Here is a 27488-nt window from a genome sequence, read left to right as displayed (position 1 = left end):
TTGAGCGAAATAGCGATTTGTATTAACGTAACTGCAAAATAATTGATTTCCCCATATAAAATCCCATACAAAATTTAAACGCAATGCGCAAAACGGGGAAGCAACCGACCGCTCCCAAACTTTGCACAGTCATTTGAGACCACAAAAGGAACTCAAAAAGTGGTGTGCTGCTAAATGTCACTTTCGAGCCACTCTAATGTACAAACAAACGCTGAAATTTTTATCAAAATAGGAGCACATCATTACGATCTCCCGAAAAAGGAATGCCTTTTGAAGAAAAGGTTGTTAATAATTTGATTAATAAAATGAATAAAATGTACACGATGAATTAAAACGATTAAACATTTAAAATAAACCATATGAGTATAGTAAATCGAATAAATCTATCAAAATAATGGAATGAATAAAATGTTTAAGTAGTCAAATGTATAAAATAAATAAGCATTTACAAAATGAATAATGGAAATAAATGAATAAAACTAAAAAAATGGATAAAATTATTAGAACGAATGAACATAGTAAATGAAAATAAAAAATATACAGAAAGAACTGAAAAGAAGGAATTATATAAAACTATTTAAATTGTGAAATTTTCGAAATAAATAAATTATATTGAATTCACGAAATCAATCATTTTAATACATTAACGCAGATAAAAAGAGTAATTCGAGGTAAAAATTCTGAAAAAATAAATTAAAAAGTGAATAACTAACAAAAGTGAAATTAAAAAAAGCAAAAAATAAATGAAAACGATTAAATGAAACAGACGAATGCCATGAACGAAATGAACAAAATTTAAAAAAAATAAATGTAATAAACAAAATGTAGGGGACGGTGGGGAATTGTGAACACCGTCAATTCCCGCTAAACTATAAATTATAAAAATGTGGTAACTACTGTTAAATGATTCTACTGTCATGAGGTCACTTTCTCATTGGCGAATGTTGCATTAAACTATGTTCTTAATCGCCCCGTACCGCAACCGTGAATTCATGTGGCTTGGCGCAAATCGTGTTATCAACTACGCATTGCGAATCAGATCACTTTTCCATCTCACCATTAATGTCTATAGCCTAAAAAAAAACTATTCTATTTCTCCCGCTTTTTGCGATGGTTCACAACTTCCCCACCAAACTAAAAAATGCCGCTTGCACGCTGTTTACGCAATTTATCGTATCTCAAAAAAGATAACGGTTATTTTAAATTACTTCAGCCTGTAGATGTGTTAAGGTGTCCTTTATAAATACCAGTTCAAATATTGAAAATCGATTAATGCTTATGGTAATTATGCCCGAGATCTAAACTATATTCACAACCGTCCCCTATAAATTAAGAAATTTATAATATGATAAAATAAATTGAATCACATGAATAAAATGAAATGACCAAAATGTAGAAATCAAACAAAACAAATAAAAGGAATAAACTCCATTCTGAACAATCATATGAAGAAAGGGCAACAAGTAGGTGATGTTTTGCTGTAGAGAAGATGAAAAGGCTTGGTTGTCCGAACTGGTCGACACAGTGGATTTGGACGTATTTGACTGGACCCCGTGCTTTTGCACGAATTGGGGATATCTCCTCAGGAGTTCCCCTAGGAAGTTACTTGGGCCCGCTGCTATTTGTTTTATTTGCCAACCAACTCTGTAGAGCGATTAAATCTCCTAAGATGCTATATGTCGGTGGTTTGAAGTTTTCCCAACGCTGAAAATATCTCCTGGGTTGCTGTATACTTCAGTTCGACATTGATACGCTTGCTGTGTGGTGTGATATCAACGGCATGGACGTCAATGGACGTAGATGTAACATTGAAACATTTTGTCGATTACGTTGGATTACAATATATAGTCATCTAACATTGTACGAATCGCCGCTGTGAAAGATTTCAGCATCTATCTGGATCAAAAACTGAAATTCTCCGAACAGTGACACGTGTAACTACCGCTAACCCTTTCTCGATTCCTGGATTGATTCGTCGTCATGCACTGCTCCAAAATACATTACTGCATCTTTGAATACGCTGCCCCAGAATGGACACCGTTCCAGAGTTCAATTTAAAAGAATTGAAAGCGTGCAAAAGTGCTTCATATCATGACAATTGATTTGAGGTTCGGACCGGCTTCTGTCAGCATCCCAGCTAAATTGCAACAACCGACGAAGAGTTAATTTTGCATCTCACATGGCCTGTGTTAGGCCAAAGAGAACCGAGCGCCATTATGAGATCTATGGCTAAAAAACGCTAATGTATCTGTAGCACAAGAAACATCCACATCAAGTTATTTTTGTCCCCCAACATTCTATGTTAAGTTATCTATAAATCAATAAATACCAGAAAAAAAGTTATGGGACTAAGTCTGTTTGGCTTAGCTCAGGTCACTTGATTCTCACTTCCTTCACCGCTTTATTCTTCCAAAGCTTTGTTTAACTAGCAATGACTACGTTTCTCAAAACGAACACATTCTTCGTGTTTTATACAACTGTACGCCATCAGTGTAGTGTTATTACAAGGGAATTGCTGTTGACTGTTCATAAAAAGAACAGCACATAAAGCCCGAGAACTGTCGCAGTAGTATATGACTAAAAAGTAAGGTAAACAGTTATAATTCTCCCATCTTAAAATGACTCAATTTCAACGTTCGATACTCATCAACTACGTCAATTTGTTGCTTTAGAAGCAAGTACATTATTGCTTCAAAATTTTCCGTAAATTCCGTTCAAATAAATGCTCAATTATACAATGTTCAAAGATGCTCGACTTCTTGTTTCTTCCGTCTGCCCGGACAAAATGTTCCAATAGCTATTCGATAGAAATATGAACGACCACTTTGTTTTCAATAATGAGAGATGACGTTTGGTCACGGGTTTCTTACAATAATATTTTATTACGTCTATCACCAACGTTTCGAAGGTCTATGCCGTCATTTTCAGGGCAAAACTACAATTTGAGCAATAATTTGAACAATAATTACATACAACTTTCAATTTACAAACACACAGATTACTTACAACACGAACAATATTATCTTAGTCAAGTTGGTTTGAACATTTAAACGGAAAAAAACAACGCACTGATCTACACGGTAATGTCAAAATTAGAGTTTGAATTTGATTTGAACTGCAAATTTGTTTGAATTGTGGCAACTTACACAGACGGTCCCCGCACACATCACTAGCAGACTGAGCAATGAAACGTTTCAAAAAACAAAAGTGTGCTGTAAACAGTATCGAGCAATAGCTATGTAATATGGCCAACGATAAAAATTCATATTTTTCATAAAAATGTGAAATAGGGTTGATTTACCAATAAAACAAACAAGTAAAATTCTGCGCGTTATATTCGCAAGCATCAAACAAATACTCTAGAATAGATCATCCGAAAAACGACAACGTAAATAATGCAGGCTTACTCGTGTTGTTCACCTTGATCTGATACTTCCAAGATAAGTAGAAAGTGTCGGTAAACAATCGTCAGATGTTCCGAGGTTCAAACCTGGAATGATACTTCGCCATTGTTGTGCTATCTTATGAAAAACGCCATTTTTGGGGTAAACTGTGTTAGACATACCACATTACTTGTCTAAAAAATCTCTACAAAATTGCATTTTCATAATTTTAACATTTTGCTTGGTTACTAGATATAGCGAGAACGGAAGTGAGAAATTTTTCATTTTTTGCTGAAAATGACTGTGTCTAGGATTGGCTCCCTAACTCATTTGCTTCAAAATGCATCCCACCGATTGTTTATAGACCAACTGAATAAAAGTTAATGATTGATGCTTTTTTCTATGCAAAAGTCTCCATACACGAATAGAACACGTCATACAAATTTTGTCATCAATACACGCCTATCACACGTGTGAGTGCGACGTTTTTAAGAAAAAACTCACAACATAGTCAACCGATCGTCGCAATATTTGATAGATTAATACGGAATAGAGAGAAGCATCAATTCTCTTCTTTGATTTTTAAAGTTTGAAGATATTCCATCTCAAACTTTAGAATCGTTTTTCTCGAAATGTGCTAAATTGCGCTTCTCATAAGATAGCACAACAGTGACGGCTTAGCATTGGTGATCTAGCTCTGTTACATACGCTGAAAATTAGCTGCTATAACCGTCCAAAATGACAGTCGAAATTCCATAATTCTTATGTCAAAGATTTACTTTAATTTGCACTCATTTTACAACCAGACAACCTTTCCTTTCCTTTCCATTCGGACGACTCTCCAAACAAGGCTGTAAAAAGTGTTTTAATCAGAGTAGTAAATTTTTCTGCTACTCGAAATAATTCCTTTTAACCATCAACCAAATTAATTTCCATCGAAGCGAAATCGCAAAAAATCGGCAGCATTTCAAAAGTTCCGCAACGAACGATGATAACTGTTTTAATGAAAATTACTCTCTTGTATACCGAGTTAAATGATCGGAGAATGTTCTGTGGAAATCAAGTTTGTTTCGCTGCCGGTCAACTGCAACATAAATATGCACTAAACGCAAACGAATGAAATAAAAAGGGTAGCGAAACGGATCTGATTGTGGGAGTGCACGTCCAGGGCAAAATGAAGGAAAAACTGCCTGCAACGAGAATTTGAAATATAAAATAGCTGAGCGGTTCGTGAGAGAAAAAACAGCACATCGACAATGCACGTTAGAAAGCGTTTCCATGTCGACGGCGATTGCCCCCTGCTTCGCTCCCGGACTTCGCATAAAATTGAACGGACTTTATTGTTCTCCCCAGCAACTGTTTTATTTGGTTTAATTAATTTATTATTAAAATAGTTTAAAATCATAATGGTGCGAATTTGCATCCCTGTGGACTGCGCTTGAGCTTCCTCGGCAACACTTCAATGCGAAAACTGTATATTTATGCCCTATAATTTACGACCACCACCACCACCAGGGAAGTCGAAAAGGCCGAGCTCGAGCTCGATGGGAAAACAGCGTAGCAGTTTTTGCGGTACATTTATTCTGGGTTCCATTCTACCCTCAACTAGTGAACAATGCAATGGAAACGAAACGCTTGTACCGGGAACAATTTCGTTACAGAATTCCGTGTTCTCCCAGCCGGAAGCGATGGATGCGAGAAACGTAAATTCCGTAAAACCAGGGAAAAAAACTTAATGATAGAGAACGGACACTACTTTCGACGATCTTTCACCAACAAGTTAGCCCAAACCGACCATTCTAAATGTGAATGTCGGTATGTGTGTTTATACTCTGGTGGCCTTGGACGATGTGAAAAGAAAATGGAAAGGAATAAACTCGCTGAAGTTGAACCGTTTTCAATCAACTTACAGCGTGCATTCGGTCTTATCAAGATACCAGCAGCGGCACGGCGAGTGAATCGAGCAGTAGAAAGGAAAACAATTCCACTTTATTGCCTGGTAATTTTCCGACCACTTAAACAATAGTGGCATGTACCCGAGGAGGATTACAGTTTTATGATTTAATACTTGGCCCGATAGCGCAGACATGAAAAGACCGAACCAACTCGATGCAAAGGATTGCTTGGATTCGCAGGAACCTATATACAACCGTACACTGGGATGGCGTTTCATGAGGCTTGCAATAGAAACAACAAAGTCGACCGCACGAGCTTTGTCCGTTTGTAAGAGGAACTGTAATTAGCATGCGGAGGAACATTTTTAAGGAAAGAGGATTACAGAATTATCTTAATAAAACAGAAAATGTATTCAACCTTGTGTACAAATTTGTGGAGAACATGTTTCAAATTCTGGAATAGGACTGTAAACAAAAATCACGTATTTCGTAACTGTGTTCAGTTATTCACCCGTAACGTACAGGTAAGGAGCCATTCTTATACTACCTGGACAAAAAAATCATCTTTTATCCTATATAGAATTCTATTACAAATACAGATTTTTCCAATGTGTTAGACTGCTTTGATGCCTGTAGTGTACTGAAGGACTGAAGAAAAATTGTCCAAACTGTATCCGCAGAATTTTATTAGACAAAGCTTAGCTTAGCTTAGCTTAGTGAATTTCCCGTGATTGATCAAAGTCTGTTGAAATTGCATATTGAACCAATTGTATGATACTAAGATTATAGTATAGTAGATGGCCACGCCCATGCAGGTCTATTTTGGGATGGGAAGAAATGTTAGTCCAACCCTTGTGACTATTATGACCGAGGAATTCTCTGCATCATCCACAAGTGTCACAGGGTAGGATTGGTGTTAGTAGGTAAGGAGATGAATCAGGATATATCTTGGTAGATATTGTGATTTAGCTTCCTCACGCGGTTTGTCTTTTCATTTTAGATCAAAGATTTTAGGTGTGCGACCTCCAGTAGAAATATGAATCCATTCAAATAGGCATTTTAAAAATTATTCTTCCGTGGGGCGTAATGAAAGGATAAAGCCGCGTGGAATATGATAGAGGTCTATTCAACTATAGACAATATGATCTTAGCAATATGTACGAAGTCGCTTGCGATCAATTTCCGAGAATTCGAAACGAACAATTTGAACTCCGAACAGCCGGCCATCGAGAGTAATGCTTCTTATTAACACTTCAATAATCATTTTCAAAGTTTGCAGTACAAAGAAAGCGTACAAATGTATAAAAGATGTCCCAAATGAATGTGAAAAAAATCACTGCGAAATGTTAGTGACAAGTTAGCATCTCCACTCTCCCTATCAGACACGTTCCCATAATTGGGTTAAATACCAATTGCAAACGACATGTTTATTATGCGTAACAAATATAATAAACACCACAACAGGGGATCCCTCGGGGATCCAGAAGAAGAATGGATGCGAGAACAGCAATACTAGCAAATACCGACTACCATATGAGCGGTGCAAATTCGAACGAGTGACGAAGAGTACTGCACTGGATGATTTTGAAGAAAGGACCAGGAGTGCGATTTTACGAAGTTTTAGCTTCCGATGGCCCTAAATTTTCTGACAAAGTGAAGTTCTGGAATGTTGAGATTTTTATCACTGTTTAGGAAAGCAAAAGTATCATAAAGCTAGCGTCAGGCCTTCATGAGATCTCAAGAAGTCACTTTTGGAGGTATTTGTAAATGTAGATTTGTCGGTAGACGGTTCCAGATTTAATAAAAAAAAATACCTAATTTAACACATCTACAGATCGCTTGCAACATAGAAAACTTTTTGTGTAATTCGACAGCTCCATCTTAGGTCAATTCAATAAATTTCCTACATGAAAGTTTCCTTTTTTTAAAAACGGTTTTTAAATCAAAGCTTTGGAAGTTAAACCTTGGCGTGGAAGTGCCGGTATATTAATATATTCTGTTACTTAGTGTTGAATTAGACTTCGTCCTTTACGGCTAATATACAACCGTCAGAAGAAACTTAAAACGTTGGTACACAATCGAGAACAGCGAATCAGAAAAGGTGACTATATGTCAGTCATTCACTAAATGCAGAATGGATAAAGGTTATGATGTAAAACCTTAAGGTCCGTCCAGGTTAAGTCTTCGGTACGGAGCAATACCTCGACCTAGGAACTCCTAGTATGTTGTTAGTCGCCTCTTACGACATGGGAGCAGTTCCCAGAGGTTCTATTCTTGGCTGAAATAGTGCAAAAAGATTTCAGCCCGCCGGACACCACACGGCTTACCGCAGAATTTTATTGGACAAAACGTCAAAATTTTATTTTGACTTTTTCAAGATGTAACATTTTTTTCTGTTTGTAAACAGGTTGAGTAGAATTTTTTCCAAATATTAAAATATCTTTAGATCAAAAGATAATTTTTTTAAGGAATTTCAAAGGTAAAATAGATGATCAACTCTGGAAAAAACTGTATTAAACGTATGTTATTCCACTGCATATATTTGTTTAGTTAAAATTCCAATTAAGGTCGAACTGTTTTAATTTAAAAGGTTATTCGCTGAATTTATACTAGTCTTCTATGTAATATTAACAAAAAGCTTTCATTCTAAAAATAGTGTGATTCGTTTTGCATGAAAGGAAGTTGGTTGGATTGATATCCTTGTGGACGTAATCCACTTTAGTACCACGGTTCTACTGAAGCCCTTCTCGTCAAAGCTGGCCAAAACTTAATTCTTCAAAGCTGGCCAGAACTTCATTTGCCATTGGTGAGCCTAAATAAGAGGTAATATAGAATTCTCCAGCCACTCATGCGTCGACAGCTTCGATTCCATCATTTTGTTGGTGAAGAGAAACTTGGTTTTTAATCTGCAGCTGCAAATTCCTTGCCACATCATCAGTTTCCGGACGAATTCATGGGCGAAAAAAATCGCTCATGTTGTCGCCAGATGAATCTTTGTTTCAGCACCAGTTTTTAATTCATCATTGCGTTGCTGCAGAACAAATGAAGCGGTCACAGATTAAGCGAAGCAAAGTTTAAAGGGAGTACGGTATCAAATTTCATCTCCTTAAAATTGGTAGAACTTTTTTTCCATTTTATATTGGAATTTAAAGTAAAATTAGTTGAATGTATATTATATACATCTTTAAAGCTTCACTAGCAATTGTGCAGTCGTTGCGAAAATGGAGCGGATAATACATCAGCGGCGTAAACTAATTTGCCGCACATTACTAGAAAATCCGGATCTCTCACCGTTCCGTTTCCAAGAAACTGGGAATGGACCAATCTACGCTTAGTTGTGCTTTGAAACGGTATAACGAAGTTTGACCGTCGATAGGAAGGAAAAAAATTTCAAAAATGAATTTCCGGAATCCCAATAGTTCAGTGAGAAACGTGGCTAAAAATACCTTTTAAGCAAAATTTGTGTGCAGGATGAAAAAAAACTTAATTATCTGTATATTAACAGGGGCGTACCTAAGGATGTGCGGCGAGAGGTTTCCCTCCCAAATATTAAACATAAATAAAATGGCTAGAAGAAAAGACGAGCTTTTGAAAAAAAAGTATACTTCATCATCTCGTACGCTTGCTAACAGTACACAAACAAAAAATACTTCCCGCGTCGCTCCACTCTAGCGTGTAAGCGTAAGTTATGGCCACAGCAAAGTTTAATTGTCCCCAACAGCGCGTGAAATAGGTGAATCACAAAATAAAAGGCATCCATTACGAATGAACACAATCGCGGTTGATTTTTCACAGATACGTCTGAGTCCTACCGTGCGCCAGGTGAAACAGTTGATCAAGGTGAAACTGGAAGTGTCACATATACAGCTACATCATACGAGGCATGTAGCACTACTTACGGTCAGGTCAACACCTTAGCAGAAGCAGAATGCTTCGTAGTGAATAACAACTTGCAACACGACGTCATGTTCGAAAACGTCAAAACCAAGATCCCTGTGTTTATGAACAATGATCTGACGGAAATTCGCCTACACGATTTGCTACCGTGCATAGGTACGCATTATACAAAAAGATTCATGTCTAGATATGTAGAAGTACAAACCGTCACAAATGACAGTCGAAGCAAGCAAGAACTAGTAAATTCCAATTTTACTATGTTATTTTACAACTAACACGATGAATAAAATTAAAAAGAAAAAATAAACAGATCAAAAAAGTTTTGAGTAAATGAAAATGTTTGGAAGTGTTATTCCAATTTGAATTTTAACTGTTTGTACGCAGCAGTAAATTTGCACACCTATGCACACGGTATTGAACTTGGACCGCCAGAGTCGTACTAGAAGTTTACATACACTGATTTTTTGCGATGTTTTTCGTGGTTTATGTGACTTTTTTGCCAAATAACTTTGCACATTTTTCGAACGAGGAGCAGAATCAAATCAAAGGTGTTTACCTTGTCAGCTGCAACACTTCAATCGGTCGTCGTAATGAGATAAAAACGGTTTGTTTAAGCTATGAAAAAATCCGAATCAACCCCCTTTTTAGCTTCAAATATATCAAAAATAAAAAAACTGATTTCTAACTAAATAATTTAATTTTTATAACCATAACAAGATTGATGCTGTAGTCTAGAAGTTTTTCCCATCCTAGTTACACCATAGACAAGATATTGAATTTTTAATGAAAATTGATAGTTGGTAGTTTGTAACCATCCATAAATGACGTAGCATTTTTTGAGTAATTTTTAACACTCCCCTCCCCCATCGTAGCATTTCGTCACAAATCTCTGAATACCCCTTGGTAATTACGTAGCTTCACGGTAACTCTACCCCTTCCCACTTTGTCACCGTAAATTTTAAAACAACGATGTTAGTTATTCCCCTTTAAAAAAGCTACGTAGCATGGCATGACCCCCTACCCCCCTATCGTCACACATCATCACAAAATGCAAAACTCCCCTCCCCCCATATAATGCTACATCATTTATGGATGGTCCCTTTGATGGACTCTAGCAGACGAACCAAGTTAAATTCGAGTAAATCCTTTCTTTTCTTACATATTTTTATTATCTAATTATCTTAGAGAGCCGAAATATGCATATTTTTTTAATTTTGCGCTGTTAGACCCTCTTAAGGAAAGCTTAAGCTAAATAATCAGGAAAGGTTATGAGGCAACATCTAGGGACCAAAGAAGAATATTTTAAGAGCTTCGGTTTTTTAAAAAGACAAGAAAAATCAATGTCCCCGTTTTATCAGCCTAAAATTCACAAAGGGGCTAATAAAAACGGGTCTTCACTGTAGTAGATAAAATGTTATAGAAATATTGTTTAAAATTGTGCATTAAATTTTTTTACTTATTTAATTTATTAAAAAACCAAAAGCAAACATTTTATTAGGATACCTCCCGTCGTGAAATTGACCATCAATTCCGATGAATAATGTTATTGAATAAATTATGTGAGTCAGCCTATAACGAATTCAAATTGCAGCAAGACTGTACCAGAATCTACTGCCTCAGAACAATCATCCGAAGAAAGGCTAGACAGATGCTCAATCCATATTTTTTTAGATTCCCAAAGTTACTACCGCACACAAACTGAAAGCCACTCTTACATAAACAATATTCCTTTCCAGCTCGGCACACTGGTCCCGATTGCAACCCCGGCCCCGCCTACAACCACCGTGATACCACCGCCTCGTCCAGATCTACAAGCGTCTAATCTGATAAACAACATCCCACAGCCGGTCGAGGGACCGTCGGTAAGTTCACTCTCGAAATGATTTTTTTTATTGTTCTCACTTTCCTGTGCAAATTTCGTATGGAGCCGTACCCGTCCCCCCTTAGCGATCATAAAACCCATCACTTGGAAAAAACAAACTTACGGCCTTTCTCTGCCTTGATCCAGCCAGGCGAATAAAATAAAATTTATTTCCCCTCAGCATTCTTTTTTCCGCAAGGCGAATGACCGGCTCCGACCAGGGGCAGTCAGTACCGCCGTTGATGGCTGGCGTACCCAGCACAATTCCAAATCCGGGCCGGTATCCGGAAGCGGCGACTGGTACCCCAAATTGGGCCATTTTGCATCGCATCCTCCGCACCGCCTCTGCCTGCCGTGGGAATGAAAATCTATCCCAATACCTCTCTCTCTCTTTACAACAGATACAAAAAAAATGCGAACAAGAGGATAGCCGGACCCCGTATCTAGCTGCCTTCGATGGGACGGTGAAAATTTACGACACAAACGCTGTCATTGAAATTTATGTTTAATTTTTCTGGAATAATAATCCAATATTTATAATTTAAAGCATCTCTTCATTATCATCCCCCGGCTTGCCTGCCTGCCCGCCCGGTTCGGAATTCAAAATGGGACGGTACCGACCCGAGGAAACAACAATGTTGCGCCGCCGAACACACGGTGGTGGTGGTGGTGGTGGTTGTATAGCAACAACAGCTCTCTATACCATGAATAGCTGCTGCCCCCGTAGGCCTGAACCCTGCTGGTGGTATTCAGCGCGATAATCCGGGATGATATTCTCACCATTTTGAAACGATGTGGCGGATGGCAGGCGCGCGGGATGTTTGGTTGCGTACTCCGTTGAAGCGTGTTTAGCGAGATCGGTCAAATACGATAGGCATTTTTACTGTTTTATTGCTGCTGTGAAATGGATCCTTGAATTAAGCTGATAATATTTTGAAATTACAGAAGAAATTAATTGCATACTTTCAGCGAAAACATTTATTTGCTTTCTACCATTTTGTTGAAAGGCTTGTGGAAAAAAAATACCAAATGATCTATGTGCCGTTTTGATTCGAACTTCGACTAAATAACAAACTCGCCAATTATTCAGAAACCAAACGAATGAGTTTTTTTTTCAACATTCCTGTGGAAACTTATTTTTTGCTTCGATTTTAAAGGTTTATGGTCAGCTTTTTTCGAGTTAATTGGGAATCGGTTGTAGGCCAAGTAATTAATGAATTAGTGAGAATCCCTTCTGAATAAGGTGAAAATAGGCACTTTACCCTACCCAAAAATAGTTTAAAGAAAAAAATACCTAATCCCTTCAATCGATATTTTTTTTTACAAAAAATTATTTGTTTTGAATTTCGGATCTCGAACCCAGGCTTTTTGTTCGCTTGCTAGCGACGAATTTCGCGCCAACTCGAACAAATGTTGCCAGCACCCTCTCAGATTTCAATGATACTTTCTGTACATGAGAACTTTGTCACAAAAATCCACTTTGCATACATTGTTTTTCCAAAAATGATCTAGACTGTCTTTTGAAAAAGGTTAAACTTTTTTCTACCAATTTTTTTCATAATGCTTTACAGTGGAGACCCGATTTTATAAGCACCCGATTTTGTGAGACCCCGATTTTATCAGCTTTTTGACCCGATTTTGTCAGCTTCATATGAAAATTAATAGTTGGTAGTTTGATGGGCTCTAGCAGACGAACCAAATTGAATTCGAGTAAATCCTTTCTTGGCCATATATTTCTTATCTTAGAGATCCGAAAAATGCAAAAATGAAAACAATTTTTTTTTAATTTTGCACTGTCAGACCCCCTTAAGGGAAAATTAAAGTAAATAATCAGAAAAGGTTGCGAGACTATATCTAAGAACCAAAGAAGAATATTTTAAGAGCTTCGGTTTCTTAAAAAAAACAGAAAAATATATGGCCCGATTTTATCAATGTCCCTATTTCATCAGCTTAAAATTCGCTAAGGGGTGATAAAAACGGGTCTTCACTGTAGTTTAAGAATAACAACGCCTAGAAAAAAATGTTGTAGGAGTGATTTTCACAAAATTAGTAAAATTTTTGAATAAAAATATTGAAAGAATTCTTCATCGACTCCTACACTGAAAAAATCGATTTTAAATATTTAAAGTAGATTATCAAAAAACCCATCTTTGATTTGGAGGAAATTTTGTGATTGTCAGGGGTGAATCATAGAAAACTCCACAAATGTGTATTAAAATTAAAAGATAGATACATAATCCCTTCACCAAAGTTGTTTCTTATTATATTCCGTACAACTTTACTAAATACAGTTTTTTATTATTTTCATAAATGACCAAACAAAAGTTTGCTCCTCAGCTTTAGGGGAATTAATCACCAAACTAATACTTCAATAAGATGAGGAATATTTTATAGACAAACTTTGCTGAAGACACTATAGCTCAAAAATCGTTTTTTCGGGGTCAAAACAATTTCGATCACGTTTTTGCCTATTTGGAAACACTGTGCACCTTCAAAAATCAAATTGGACACTTTTAAAGAAAAAAAATATTTGAAAAAAACTTTTCCTTGGCCAACGGAATTATCGAAAACTAAACCAATAAAAGTCATAATCAGCTCAGAATTTCCAGAGAAATTTCCCAACTGCTAGTTGCCAGATACATGCAAAAAGTATCAGTAACGAATTTGGTATTCGTTTGTCATATTACCTTGGTTACCTCTACCTTACCTGCATCAACACTCATGTTACCAAATAACAGTACTATAACAGTAAAAAACTAAGGCCTTAAAGCAGTCTAGTAACAAGAGTTGTGAAGGCCTATCATTATGGATCAATTGTATAAATCTAAGTTAAACAGTATCAAGTGCTGTGCCAAGATAAACAATCCGAAGTGTAATCGTAATAATTTACATCCGGAAGTTGCCATCTTGGATTTCAACATGGCGTCAGACATAAACTTTGGACTCTGAACTTTAGGCTTTGCACTCGGGTCTCTGCATTATAGACTGTGGGCTCTCTACTCGGAAATCTGGATTCTGGACTCTGGTCTCTGGGCTCTGTGCTCTGAACTCGGGACACTGGGCTCAGTATTTTGGGTTGAGGACTCTGATCTCTGGAATCTGAACTTTGGATTCTGGTCTCTGGGCTCTGAACTCGGGTCACTAACTTACCTTACCGTTCAGGCTAGAGCCTTGTTGTCTCTTGCTGTATGCAGAAGCCGTCTCCACTCCACTCGGTCCATTGCTACTTGTCGCCAGCCTCGCAGTCATCGAAGGATCCGCAGGTAGTCCTCTATCTGGTCAATCCACCGTGCTCGCTGTGCGCTCCATCTTCTTGTTCCAGGAGGGTCGCCCTCAAGAACCATCTTCACCGGATTGTCGTCCGACATTCTTACGAAGTGTCCAACCCACCGCAAACGTCCTATTATTGTGGTATGCGCGATGGATGATTCTTCCAGCAGCTGATGCAACTCATGGTTCATTCGCCTACGCCATGTTCCGTCTTCTATCTGCACGCCACCATAGATGGTACGTAACATCTTTCGTTCGAAAACTCCAAGGGCGCGTTGGTCCTCCACGAGCATAGTCCAGGTCTGGTGGCCGTAGAGGACCACCGGTCTAATCAGCGTTTTGTAGATAATCAACTTCGTGTGACGGCGAATTTTTTTCGACCGGAGCGTAGGCACGATTTTCCGCCAAGATCCGTCTCTGAATTTCTCTGCTGGTATCATTGTCGGCGGTTACCAGTGAGCCCAAATACACGAATTCGTCGACCATCTCGATTTCGTCACCGTCAATCCAAACTCGGGATGGGAGGGTCACATTGTCGTCTCTAGAACCTCTTTCTCTCATGTATTTTGTCTTCGAAGCGTTGATGTACGTTTCCGACATCGCCTCAAAGTTACGCGCCTTATGTCAATGTCGTCGGCGAATCCAACCAGCTGGACGGACTTCCTGAAAATCGTGCCACTCGTGTCTATCGCCGCTCTCCTTAATACACCTTCTAACGCAACGTTGAACAGCAGGCACGATAGACCATCACCTTGCCGTAACCTCGGGTCACTGGGCTCACTATTTTGGGTTGAGGAATCAGGTCTCTGGACTCTGAATTCTGATCTCAGAATTCTCGTCTCTGGACTTTCGTTTCTAGATTCTGGACTTTGAACTCTGGATGCTGCACTCTCGAGGCGTTCTGGACTCTGGACTCTCGTCTCGAGATTCTTTGTTATGCACTCTGGGCTCTGAACTCTAGAGTCTTAACTCTTTCCTCAGTATTTTGGGTTAAGCACTTCGTGCTCTGAATTCTGGTCTCAGAGCTTTGGACTCTGGCCACAGTATTTTGGGAAGTAGAACTCTGGTCTCTGGGCTCTAGGTTTTGAACTCTTGGCTCTGGCAACTGAACTCTGAACTCTGTGCTCTGAACTCTAAACTCTGCACTCGGAACTCTAGATTATGAACTCTGAGCTCTGTCTTCGGAACTCTAGATTCTGATCGCTGCGCTATGGACTCCGGGCGCTGCATTCTCGACACTGAACTCTTGATTCTGGACACTAGACTCGCCTCAGTATTTTGGGTTAAGGACTCGCAACTCTAGATACTGGTCTCTCTCCTCGCGAGTCTGGACTCTGGGCTATGGAATCTGGAGCCTGGGTTTTCTCCTCGGGATTCTGGGCTCTGGTCTCTGGGCTATGGACCCTGAATAAAAATACACTGAAAAAAATTCAGTTTGGACAAGGAAAAGTTTTTTCAAGTAATTTTTTTCCTTGCAAGTGTCCAAATTGAATTTTTGACGGTAGGTAAGGAACATAATTACCTATCTTAGAACAAAATTTAAACCAAATCAAAGATGGGTTTTTTTATAAACCGACTTTAAACTTTTAGAATCGTTTTTTTTTTCAGTGTAGGAGTCGATGAAGAATTTTTTCAATATTTTTATCCAAAAATTTTACTAATTTTGTGAAAATCATTCCTAAAACATTTTTTTGTAGGATTTGTCATTTTTAGACTATAGCAATTAAAAAAAAATGGTAAAAAATGTTTGACCCTTTTCAAAAGACAATCTAGATCATTTTTGGAAAAACAAAGAATGCAAAGTGGCTTTTTGTGACAAAGTCTTCATGTAAAGAAAGTTTCATTAAAATCTGAGAGGGTGCTGCCAAGAGGGTGCTCTAGAATACCTATCTTTCAATTTCGTTGCTTTCGTTTCTCTTAGTCTTAAATTTGCCGAAAATATCCAACAAAATCGTTACAATAATCGAAATATCGCACGTTTACTCTCTTCACGTACATGGTCGGTTAAAGTATTCATTTTGTCGAGTAGTCGTTGACAACCGGGTTGTCCAACATCAATTGAATTCTTTTATGCCAACGAAACGCGCACATATTTTAAATGTTTTTGAAAGATACAATCATACGTGGATTAATCTATATGAAATGGTAAAAACAAATACTTCAAACATTTTACATAGTTTGTCATCAGATTAAAAGTATGTACAGTTTTTTCGCAAGCTAAAAAAAACCACACGCAAATAGCTCAAATCTTTCCGACACGCACCGAAATGAGCAAGAGAGTGTGCCGGTGTAAATACACCAGAGTTTCAAAGTTTTCCACGAAGCTCAAAACAATCGGCCTTCCAAATTTGAGAACCGTCGAGTTGTTTTTGTCGATGATTAAAATATCTAGTGTAGCAAAAAACAACGCTGTACTAGATTCATCGCAACGGCATGCTCGCAACTAGCACTTACACTGAGTGCCGTAACTCCCCTGTTGTGTGCAAAACAGTACACAGCGCACTTCATAATTTAAATATATCTATCGACTACAGCTATCATTTCCGCTCCGACGTTCGACCAGAGAATAAGCTCGCCCGAGCAATGCTGAAAGCAGGGTTGCCATTATTTTTCAAAGAAAGTCTGGCAAAATCTGACACTTGACAATGACCTCAAAGTCATCGAAATTTGGCATACATTTTAGTTTTCGTGGAATGTGCATCAATCGATTTTTGTAAAATTTAGTACCTTATTACCAAAATTTCTAAAATGTGTATGTAGTAGTTTCTAAAACTTAAAAATCTGACAAAATGGGAGACTTGGATTTTTGTCTGGAAGCTGCCAAAACCTCTGGCTGTGCCAGATAAATCTGGCATAATGGCATCCCTGGCTGAAAGTTATAATTATATCTGAAGATCGGCAAAATCTAACAGCCCATCAGAGCCATGCAAAGGTGACATCACGAGTGCTAGACCGCTGTATATATAGACCTGTCGTCGTCAACACCTCAGCGGTAACAGTGATCAAATGTAGCACTCATCGCAGCGCATCGTCTTAACATGCCTGGCTGCTACTGTTGTTCTTTACGGCCCGACGTTCGATGGAAGAATGAACTCGCCCGAGGAATGATATTACTTAAATAGTCCAGGATGACGTCATTCGTAGGAGTGTAGTGTGCTGGGTGCTCAAATCTGTCGCACGAGACGCTATAGCCACGATGCAACTTGTTTGGCAAAAGAGCAACTACTGATTCAAACAGGCACATTTATTTATAACTTTTCGCATTCGATTGAGCCACTTAGGTGCTCCCTATTGATGGCTCTGCCTGACAAATCTGCCTCACGAGTGGCAATTTTCTCTTTTTTCGCGAACTTTTCAATTTTATCCATTTTCAAAAGACTGCTTTTATTGCAAAGATTTTACTTTATTACCAATATTTAATTTCTGAATCGGTTGGTGTATAAATGATTAAAATCCATCCAGTAATAGCGGAGTTATAAGCGTGCAAACCTTATACTACGTTCACACTACCAAGTTAAAACATGTTATAATAATTAGCAACAAGAAAAATGTCATCAAGATAGCGTTAAAACACGTTTTAACTCGTAGTGTGAACGTAGTATTACATAGTTTCGTTACATAGGATATATTTCAGTTTTTAGAGTGACACCAAGCCCCAGATAGCGGAGTAAGACATTTTCAATGTCAAAATGTCTGAAATGCTCTAAAAACGATGATGACTCAATAATAATACTCTTGCGCATCGCAGTAGAATGCGGACATCAATAAAAAGCAATTAGATCACCATAGCGTTTCATATTGCTCTACTTCTAAATTTTATCCTCTCTTTCTCTGCCACGCACTATTAACCCCTAACCGTTCCACCCGACCACCACCTTCGTCAAATGCTAACAACCAACCAACCCACAAAAATGCATCTGAAACCGCCCGTATATGTAGTTCACAGCATCCCCGGAATATGAATCGGTAAATATGTCCTGCATCAAATTATCTATCACTTTCACTGTTTGTATCTCTGTGTGCTATAATTCTGTTCATTTGCTCCATTTTTTTAAATTTTCTGTTGCTAGTTTCAAAAAGTTTTAATATCTCTTGATGCTTTGAAATTTCTGCAAAAATACAAACCTATCCATACTCACTCTGCTATGTACGCATTTTCTCTACCCATTTTTGTTTTCATTTCTACTAACTTTTCAGTCCCGAAATTAATATTAATTTAATAATTAATCACTTTGTCAATATTGTTCATACTCGTTTTATTCCATTTCCAAATATGTAAATGAAACAAACTAGCATATCAGAGTTTGGTTTTGTTTGGCTTACCACAATCTCATGATTTCGAATGAATTTCAAACTATTTCGAATACTACGTTTATTGTACACATTCCCCAACGAGACGAGTACACTTGTTAACTAACAGCTATTTGAATAATGAACGCCCCTCACTATAGTGTAAAGAACGCCATTTGCTGCCACCGTTCATAAAAAAAGTTGAAATAATGAAAATGTCGGTCATAAAAAAACAAAAACAAAATGAAAAATAAACTTTTCCCCCGGAAGCACAAACGAATCGTCGAACTCCCGGAATCCGGGTATATCAGGTCCAAACTTTTCTCCAACACACAGAGTGTAGACGAAGGAACCAGTACGCCACACAACGGACGATTCGTAATTTATGATAATAAACGATAATTTTATAGCTGGCACAATTTGCCAACCCGAGCGAGGAAAGCTTTAAAGCTTAAACCTCGGCGTGTTTCCTTACTTTGTGGCCCGACTGACTGGGTGGCAAATGGAGAAGAAATGGACTTGTTGGAGGGGGACAACAAATCCGCAAACCACAAACCTTACCACCGAAGCGACACTTCCGCTCCGTCAATTTCCCCCCCGCAAATACATAGACACATTGTGAATAGATGAACTGATATTATTTTTTGTTGGGACATTTTACACCTCCTTCCAGCCGCGTAACATAATTTGAAGTATGTACTACACGAACGAAAGCCGAAAAGTTGGCCGTGTTCCACCAGCACCGAGCATAGTGGATAAATTCACCTAGACCACGCTCTTTACGCTGCCATCCGCTTAGGCCAGCATACAGTTTTTGACACTTGTTCATAGTAGTTTGTGGGACAAGAAGGGAAATTGTTTCATTTCCTCTGCAGCTAACGGCGGGAAAAGTGGTAGGCAAGCTGAGCTAATATAAGTCAAACGTTGAATGCAATGATAATTTTCGACGGCGGTTGTTATACAATTTTCAGCAAAACTCTAAACTTGAAAAAAGTTTTTAGACAAGCAGCTCGACAAACAACATGCTTGAACATACACTCTAAACGGTTGATAAAATGTTTACTAATAAACACGAATTTTTGAAAACTCAATCGACCCCGGATTGGATTCGTAGGTACACCAGGAATGTTCGCTCCAAATTGTAAACAAATCGGACAAGTCTAGCTACCGGAACAACGTCTTTGAATTTCGTATAGAAGTTTTCGACAATTTACATGGAGAAAATCCCTCTATCTTACATTTTCACCGCTTGGTGGGCACTGTATAAATCAATTTATCACAGGTAGTGAAAATAGGAAAAATAATTGTATTGTCTACAACTTTGTCGAAGACTGCAAATCTTGAGAGAAGTTATTAAACTTGAAATGAAGTGATTTCTGAGTCAGTTTTGCATGGGGCCTAAAAGTATATGATGGTAAACCAGTAGTTAATTCTCACAAATTTTATTTTTTGGGGAATAAATAGTAGGGTTTAGCTGAATAGTATGTTTGGAAGAATTATAGAATAAGATATGGGACAACATTTGACTATAAATTTTACTTTCTAAATTTCATCACATGCCAAAACTAACTTTTAAATGTAAAGAGATAGAATACAGACATGTTAAGAAGAATTACTGAAAGAGGCATGTTACACAACTTTGTAAAAGACACCTAATTTCAATCTATTTCCGGAGAAAAGCCAGTTTAGCGCCTTCTGACGATTGCGCAGAGTTATGAGTTTGACTTTTTCATGAAGCTTAAAAGTGTTCGTATTATGGAGAGAATCCACTTGATCTATTACCAATCCCCGCGTACAAACGGTGAGGAATCTGCAACGTTCCGTTAAAATACACTCCAATCACTCTTTTGCCAAAATACTAAAAAAAAAACTACGCAACTCACCATGAGAAATCATTAGTTATGCTCTCTTGACACAGGTGACTATGACGATTCCTATGTGGGGATATCTTTTACTGCTCCTAAAAATTATGAGAGAAAAACATTCCTTGTAAAGACTAAATTTTGCTCTCGAGAGATCGTTCAAGGAAGCTCTGTCACAAATCCGAAACGAACAGCTCGTGGTCTTAGAAATTTAAGATGAAACAAGGAGTTTCCAGTGCTTCCATGAACACGTACAATGTCTCATCTGAAATTTCAACCAGTGCACAGTGGTCAAAATGAGCAAATTCATGCCTTTAATTATTTTGTGGCTAAACTATAGGGTTTTGAGTTTTGGTGATTGCAGACAAGTTTTTGGAGTTATCAGGGCGGATTTTTTGAAGTAGACGGTCATGTTCCAAAATGAAGTGTAAAGGCATTTTTTTTAATAGCCCGCCTCTTATCCCCACACCAAAAAGCTCAGAAACGGAGCCCCCTGGTAGTTCTCAGCGTACAAAAAAAAGGTAAGCACAACAAAACAAAGTTACGAATCGCGGAAACGCTGAGAACAAAAAAAAACAGTACGAGACCGACAAAACACAAAATTTGACAAGAAGCTACGGCCAGTACCCAGCGAAAAAGACTCCTTTTAAGGGTCCCATCGTAGCTTTGCAGGAAGCTTATAATAATTTAAATTTATTTATTACTTATTGCTAGAAAAAATGCATTTATCAATTGTTTTTATTAAAAAAAGTTAACCAATTATAACTAAAAGAATAAGCTCGATTGGTGGTGAACGAAGTTTATATTAAAAATTCTCCTATTTTATTTTTTAAAATTAGTTTCAATTTTGCTTGGAAACATGTTATTTGTTTTAAATCAGTAGGAAGCTGGTTGAATAACTTAGGTCCGATGAAAGAAATGCGTCTTTGACCAAGGTTCGTGGATACTCTGGAGTATAATAAATGATTGGCTTGTCTAGTGCTGTGAGCTCGAATGCCTGCTGTAAATTCTAGAGATTTCTGAAATATAACTGTTTACTGAAAGAAGATAGACGGTATGAGTCTTCAGCAAAGTTGTCGAGAATATTATTTTAAGTAATTCAACTGAAGATACTAACTCTCTATCTACAGCCGATTCGTTGTTATGAGAAGTTTTCGCTAGCACCCTTTAAAAATCTGTTTTTTAGAAATAACTTTTGTCGTATTCATTTCTCTACAAAAATGTTCTCTGCAATGTTTTAGATATTGTAAAACGCCACAACTTTGTTGAATATTTTTAGACGCTCCGATGCTTATATAAAGAGTTAGAGAAGTTTCTTTGATTAAAAATGTCATATTTCTTAGCCAGTTTTCTAAAAAAGTTGCAAAAATATGCAAGTGATATTGTACTATCTTGAAAGTACTATCAATCTACTGCAAAGTCATGAGGGAATGGTTAGTATCCGTTGGTATCCAAAAAAGGTTGCGTACAAATGAAACGGCGAGTATTTTAGTTCTAACGGCGTTTATATTCTATTCAATCTTAAATAATGGGAAAGTAGCAAAGATCTACAATAGAATGTTGATGATCTAGTTATCTAATCCTCTTTCGATGAGCTGTTGTCTGCGTTGTTATGTAAATTTTTATTTGGATCGTCCTGGGCTTTACTCGAAACCTGCAACAAGTTACATTTACCAATTCCGACGACAAACAAAATCGCTAACTAATAAACGGCTACATGAAAATGCTTGAAAAACTAAAAGCATACTGGAATGTCCAACATAAAATTTATGGTCAGTAATATATAGATCAAATAGAATTGAAGCATCCGATGAACAATGAATATCGAAGTTGCTTTATTTCAATTTTGCACTTATACACGGTTTACAATATACCAAGCAAATATTCATGTAAATATCGACGATGGGGGTAAGAGATTAGGTCCATTCGGTGAAAATTGCTTTTAATAGATTTTGATGATACACAAAGCGTTAGTCAATTTCCATATAATAATGAAGCATTTGAACTTAATTTCTCTAATTTTCGTGGCAAAATATTGAAAATAATTGAGAGTGAATCTGTAGAGGAGACTTTAAGAAAATAGGTGCGCATCATAACTCAGAATCTACTGGACCAATTATTGTACAGTACTTCTTCACACAATTTCCACTGCAACTACGAGCACTTTTTGTTAAATTATGGTATTACTTTTACAATAAATCATTAATTGATTATAATAACTAAAATAATTTTGAATACAGTGCATATAAAATGGTTGAATAAAATGAAGCCAGATAGCGCTGAAGAAAAAACTCAAATGCTCGCCGTTTCATTCTTTTATAACATTCTTGGATACTAACAGATACTAACCACTCCTTTAGGATTTTGTAGTAGATTGTTAGTACTTTCAAGATAACATTATTTCATTTGCATATTTTTGATATTATTTTTAATCAAAGAAACAGCTCTAACTCTTTCTATAAACATCGAATCGTCTTAAAATATTCAACAAAGTTGTGGGTTTTTACAATATCTAAAACATTGTGAAGAACATTGTTGTAGAGAAATGAATACGACAAAAGTTATTTTAAATAAACTGATTTTATGGGGTTCATTGGAAAACTTCTCATAACAACGAAACGGCTGTAGATAGGGAGTTAGTATCTTCAGTTGAATTACTAAAAATAACATTGTCTGCGACTTTTCTGAAGACTCAAACTGTCTATCTCCTTCCAGTACATTTCAAAAATGCCTTTACATTTCATTTTGGAACATGGTTGTCTACTTCTGAAAATCTGTCTTAATAACTCCAAAAACTTGTCCTAAGTCACCAAAAGTCAAAACCTTATGGTTTAGCCGCAAAATAATTAAAGGCATGAAATTGCTCATTTTGACCACTGTGCAGTGATTCGACTTGGAACAGGACTGGTTTGGCCTGATATGTGTTTCGGCAATTTTGTGATATCGCGGAACTTCTTTCGGCACTGACGACACTTTTATTATGATGGTATGGAATGGGTTTACTCCATGATATTTGCTACATCTTTAACCAATTCCCCGCACGTGATGTCATATGCAATTTTAATGAACATAACATATATTAAGCTGTTTTTATGTATAATATACCACAATTCGTTAAACTGCCATCAGAGCCAGCGATACACTTTTAGCCCGAGTGGGTAGTAAGATAAGCACGATCACTGTAGAAGGTTCTCGGTTGACCCGTGCGTAGGATGAAATTCAGTAGTGGCATAATGCACGAATCTGTGTTGCGAGAGCTCACAATTTCGACGTGAATCGCACGGATTGTAAGGCAGGTGGCAGCATACCCCATCGCTTCTTTACTCTTCGCTCGTACAGGCCGAAAAAGTCGACGCCAGCATGCGTGAAGGGGCATGTGAAGACATTCAGCCATGCAGATCAGCAATGATTGGTACTCGTGGATCTATTCAATCGTTCTTACAGCGCTGATAGTCTTTCCTCGCCCTGGCATAGGTCATTCGAAGTTTGGTAACTCCATATATCTGCCCAACTTCGTTGATAACGGTCTCGTGATTTCGGTGGTGGTACCTTTGATGGTAATGTGCAATAATCAATTTGTAAGTATGGTGGTCACAGGGAAGTATAATCGGATGTTTTGCATCTTCGGTAGCATAATCACAGGTGGCAAAGCGGCCACCCATTCTCAGTATTGCGTGCTGGTCCAACCACGGCGACTTTTGGTGAATAGGACTTGTTTCAGCAACAGGCATTGAAAATTGTTCCAGATTCTGTTGTTTTTTAAGCATGGCTTTTTTATCAGGAAAGGGTTCCCATTGTGCTTGACGAATAATAAAAGAAACAGCGAACAATATTTCGGTATTGATGAGAGGTCCACAGTTCGATTTGCAGTTGTTCGGAAACTACACTGAACTAGTGCTACGTTCTTGACTAATCGGTTCCAAGTAGAGAAGTATTTCACTTGTACCACTGCACTGTTCCGACGAAGTTTGTCAACACTTGGGCGTTGTTTTTTGACTCTTGACTAGATTTGGGCAACATTTTTTGTCAGATACAGACACTTGCCTGAGCTGTCTGCTACGTTCAAGTCCGTAGGAACGTAACTCCATTCACTCATCCAGTGAAGCAGTGCACATGTTTCCAGTTCATAAAAAAGGAAACAAATCGAACATTGACAGTTATCGGGGAATCTCGTGTTTAAGTGCCGTATCAAAACTGTTCGAGCTGGTTGTGTTAGATCCTATTTTGTTTCACTGCAAACACTACATTGCAGATGACCAACACGGTTTCATGCCTAAACGATCGACAACGACAAACCTGCTCTCGTTCACAACATATGTAATGGATGGATTCGCTGACGGATTGCAAACCGATGCTATTTACATGGATCTATCTGCGTCATTCGACAAAATCAACCATGATATCGCAATAGCGAAGCTGGACAAACTCGGCATTCATGGACAACTTCTGCGCTGGTTTCGTTCCTACCTCGATGGAAGGCAACTCCAAATCAGCATTAAGGACTGTCTATCTGCACCATTCTTCGCTACATCCGGCTTACCACAAGGAAGCCATCTCGGTCCAGTAATATTCCTCCTCTACTTTAATGACGTCAATTTCACATTACAAGGACCTCGCCTTTTTTCGCCGACGACATGAAATTTTTTTCAACAAATACGGGATAAAACCGATACCGAGCTTCTTCAGAGGGAACTGGACAGCTTTAGTACGTGGTGTGATCTAAACAGAATGGTTTTAAGCCCGAGCAAATGCCCAATCGTTACGTTCACGCGGAAACGGCATCCGACTCAGTTTAACTACCATTTCTTCGCCTCGAGCATTCCAAGACACTCTCACATCAAGGATCTCGGAGTCATCATAGATTCGGCACTAACATTCACCCACATACTTCATATATCGTGGATAAGGCATCACGACAGCTTGTGTTCATCTTCCGAATAGCGAACTTCAGGGACGTATGCTGTCTTAAATCACTTTACTGCGCGTTGGTCCGCTCAACGTTAGAATATTGTTCTGCTGTTTAGAATACGTACTACCACAACGGGATTGACAGAATCGAGGCTGTCCAACGCCGGTTCATACGCTTCGCCCTTCGGCATCTCCCATGGCGAAACAGATTTCAACTGCCGAGCTATGAAAACCGTAGCCAGCTGGGGATGGGTGTAGCGTAGTTGGTAAATGGATTGCCTTGTACGCAGCGCACCTGGGTTCGAGTCCCGACCCCGCACATAGGGTTAGAAATTTTTCATAAGAGATTTTTCTAACCCGAAGAGGCGAATGACCTTAAGGTTAAAACCTCTATAATCGAAATAAAAAAAACGTAGCCAGCTAATACACGTCGATACACTCAGCATTCGGAGGGACTGCTCTCGAGCCTTGTTCGTCTCGGACTTACTCTCTGCCAGAGTGAATTGCCCTACAATCCTCGGACGTCTGGATCTACAAGCCCGCGTTCGAGCTCTACGTAATAACTCTCTTCTGCGAGTTCCGTTCAGAAGAACCAACTATGGTTGCCAGAGCGCTGTTATCGGACTCCTGCGAATTTTTAACAGTGTGGCGACGGCCTTTGACTTCAACCGGACGCGGAATGCGATAAAAGCGAAAATGTTGGCAATTTTAAAATGTAATTAGTTTAAGAAACCACCATTGGGACCAAGGGGTCTGTTGGTGAAGGTAATAAACATAAATAAATAAATAAAATAAATATCTGTTGTTTCCCGGATCTCGCTGACTCGAAATGAAAGAAAACTGCGAATAACCGCGGTGATCTGATTTGATCCAACAAAGAATATCCTGTGAATCTGATCAGACAGTTTTTCGAGAGATACGGACACGGGGGTTTCGAAAACTGAGCGAGCGATTCGTGGAGCTGAACATCATCATTTCTAGAAGAAATTCGGCTCAGATAGCACTGAGAAAGGCTGATTCGTTCAACTTGCCCTTGAAGCCAAGTTTACGATTTCTTGAAAAGAACATCATCGATTTGGTCGTCCCAGTCGATTCCGGAGCGCCAGAGTTCTGGAAGCAGAATTTTCAAGTAGATAAGAAAATGGACGACAAATCCAAGCGGGTCTAACATGGACACAAGAACGCGTAGCATTTGCCTCTTTGTTGGACGCAGGTCACGTTCCAACGGCGCTGGGTCGTAGCGATTCCATACATCTTTGTAGATGATAGAATTCGAATCAGTACACCGCCACATGGCAAGAACTTTTTCTGTAGATAGCTCTGGCGACAGATCGAGGTTCTTTTCCTCAATTTGTTTCTGTACTAATGCGTGAACGACCTGTTTAGAGTTACTAATCCAATTACGGATCTGGAATCCACCTTCAGCATATACTCGTTTCACTTGCTGTGTGAGCTGAATCGCCTCCTGTTCTGTGTCAACACTAACTAGCATATCGTCGACGTAGTGGCGCTTCTGCATCACCTCAACTGCTCTGCTTTGAAGCGCTCGACATTCAGGTTATTTATGAACTGAGCCCTGCTAGGAGAGCAACAAGCTCCAAACGTCTTCACCTGAAAAAACGTATACAACGATTTTACCATTCTTGTGGTACCAGAGTAAACGCTAGCATTGTTGTTCGTCAGCTCACATGCGTACTGGCAGGATCATTTCATATGCGTGACCCGTGAGTGCGATCCGGCCTTCACGAAATTGGATCAATATGTTGAAAAGATCACTAAGCTGATCGAGACATTCCAACAAGACTGAATTGAGTAAGACAGCGTATGATGCTGCTGCCACATCCCAAACCATACGAATTTTTCCGGATTTGTTTATATTTGTAACCGGGAATATATGCAAGTACCACACCAGAGGAATGGTTTTTTTCTTCATCGAAAAGAATCCTTGCATATCCCTTTGTAAAGAGCTCTGATTGAGAGCTTCGGCGAGTTGTGGATCCCTGTCCATTCGCTTTTGAAGGCATTGTAACCGGTGCAGAGCAGTGGGATAGCCATCTGCTAGACGAACGCTCTCGTGTCGCCACGGCAGACTCGTTTCGTATCGGTCGGGTTCGGGTTTCAA

The 27488-nt window shown here is 38.5% G+C and overlaps 1 protein-coding gene across 13 annotated transcripts in view; it reads left to right on the top strand.

Moving 5' to 3' along the window:
- LOC131690758 (collagen alpha-1(XVIII) chain) overlaps nt 1-27488 on the top strand; it is a 1092580-nt gene that overhangs the window by 1019581 nt on the left and 45511 nt on the right. For 11 of the 13 annotated variants that reach the window (XM_058976747.1, XM_058976742.1, XM_058976748.1 and 8 more), the window contains 2 exons: nt 10912-11037; nt 18246-18272. In XM_058976747.1, the coding sequence (XP_058832730.1) occupies nt 10912-11037; nt 18246-18272 (153 nt within the window). The remainder of the gene's footprint in view (nt 1-10911; nt 11038-18245; nt 18273-27488) is intronic. The other 2 variants (XM_058976745.1, XM_058976743.1) reach the window with 1 other exon arrangement.

This window comes from Topomyia yanbarensis, chromosome 3 (genome assembly GCF_030247195.1).
Source record: "Topomyia yanbarensis strain Yona2022 chromosome 3, ASM3024719v1, whole genome shotgun sequence".
Taxonomy (NCBI): Eukaryota; Metazoa; Arthropoda; class Insecta; order Diptera; family Culicidae; genus Topomyia; species Topomyia yanbarensis.
Note: the sequence above shows the minus strand (reverse complement) of the source record. Positions and strands in the feature narration are given on the sequence as shown.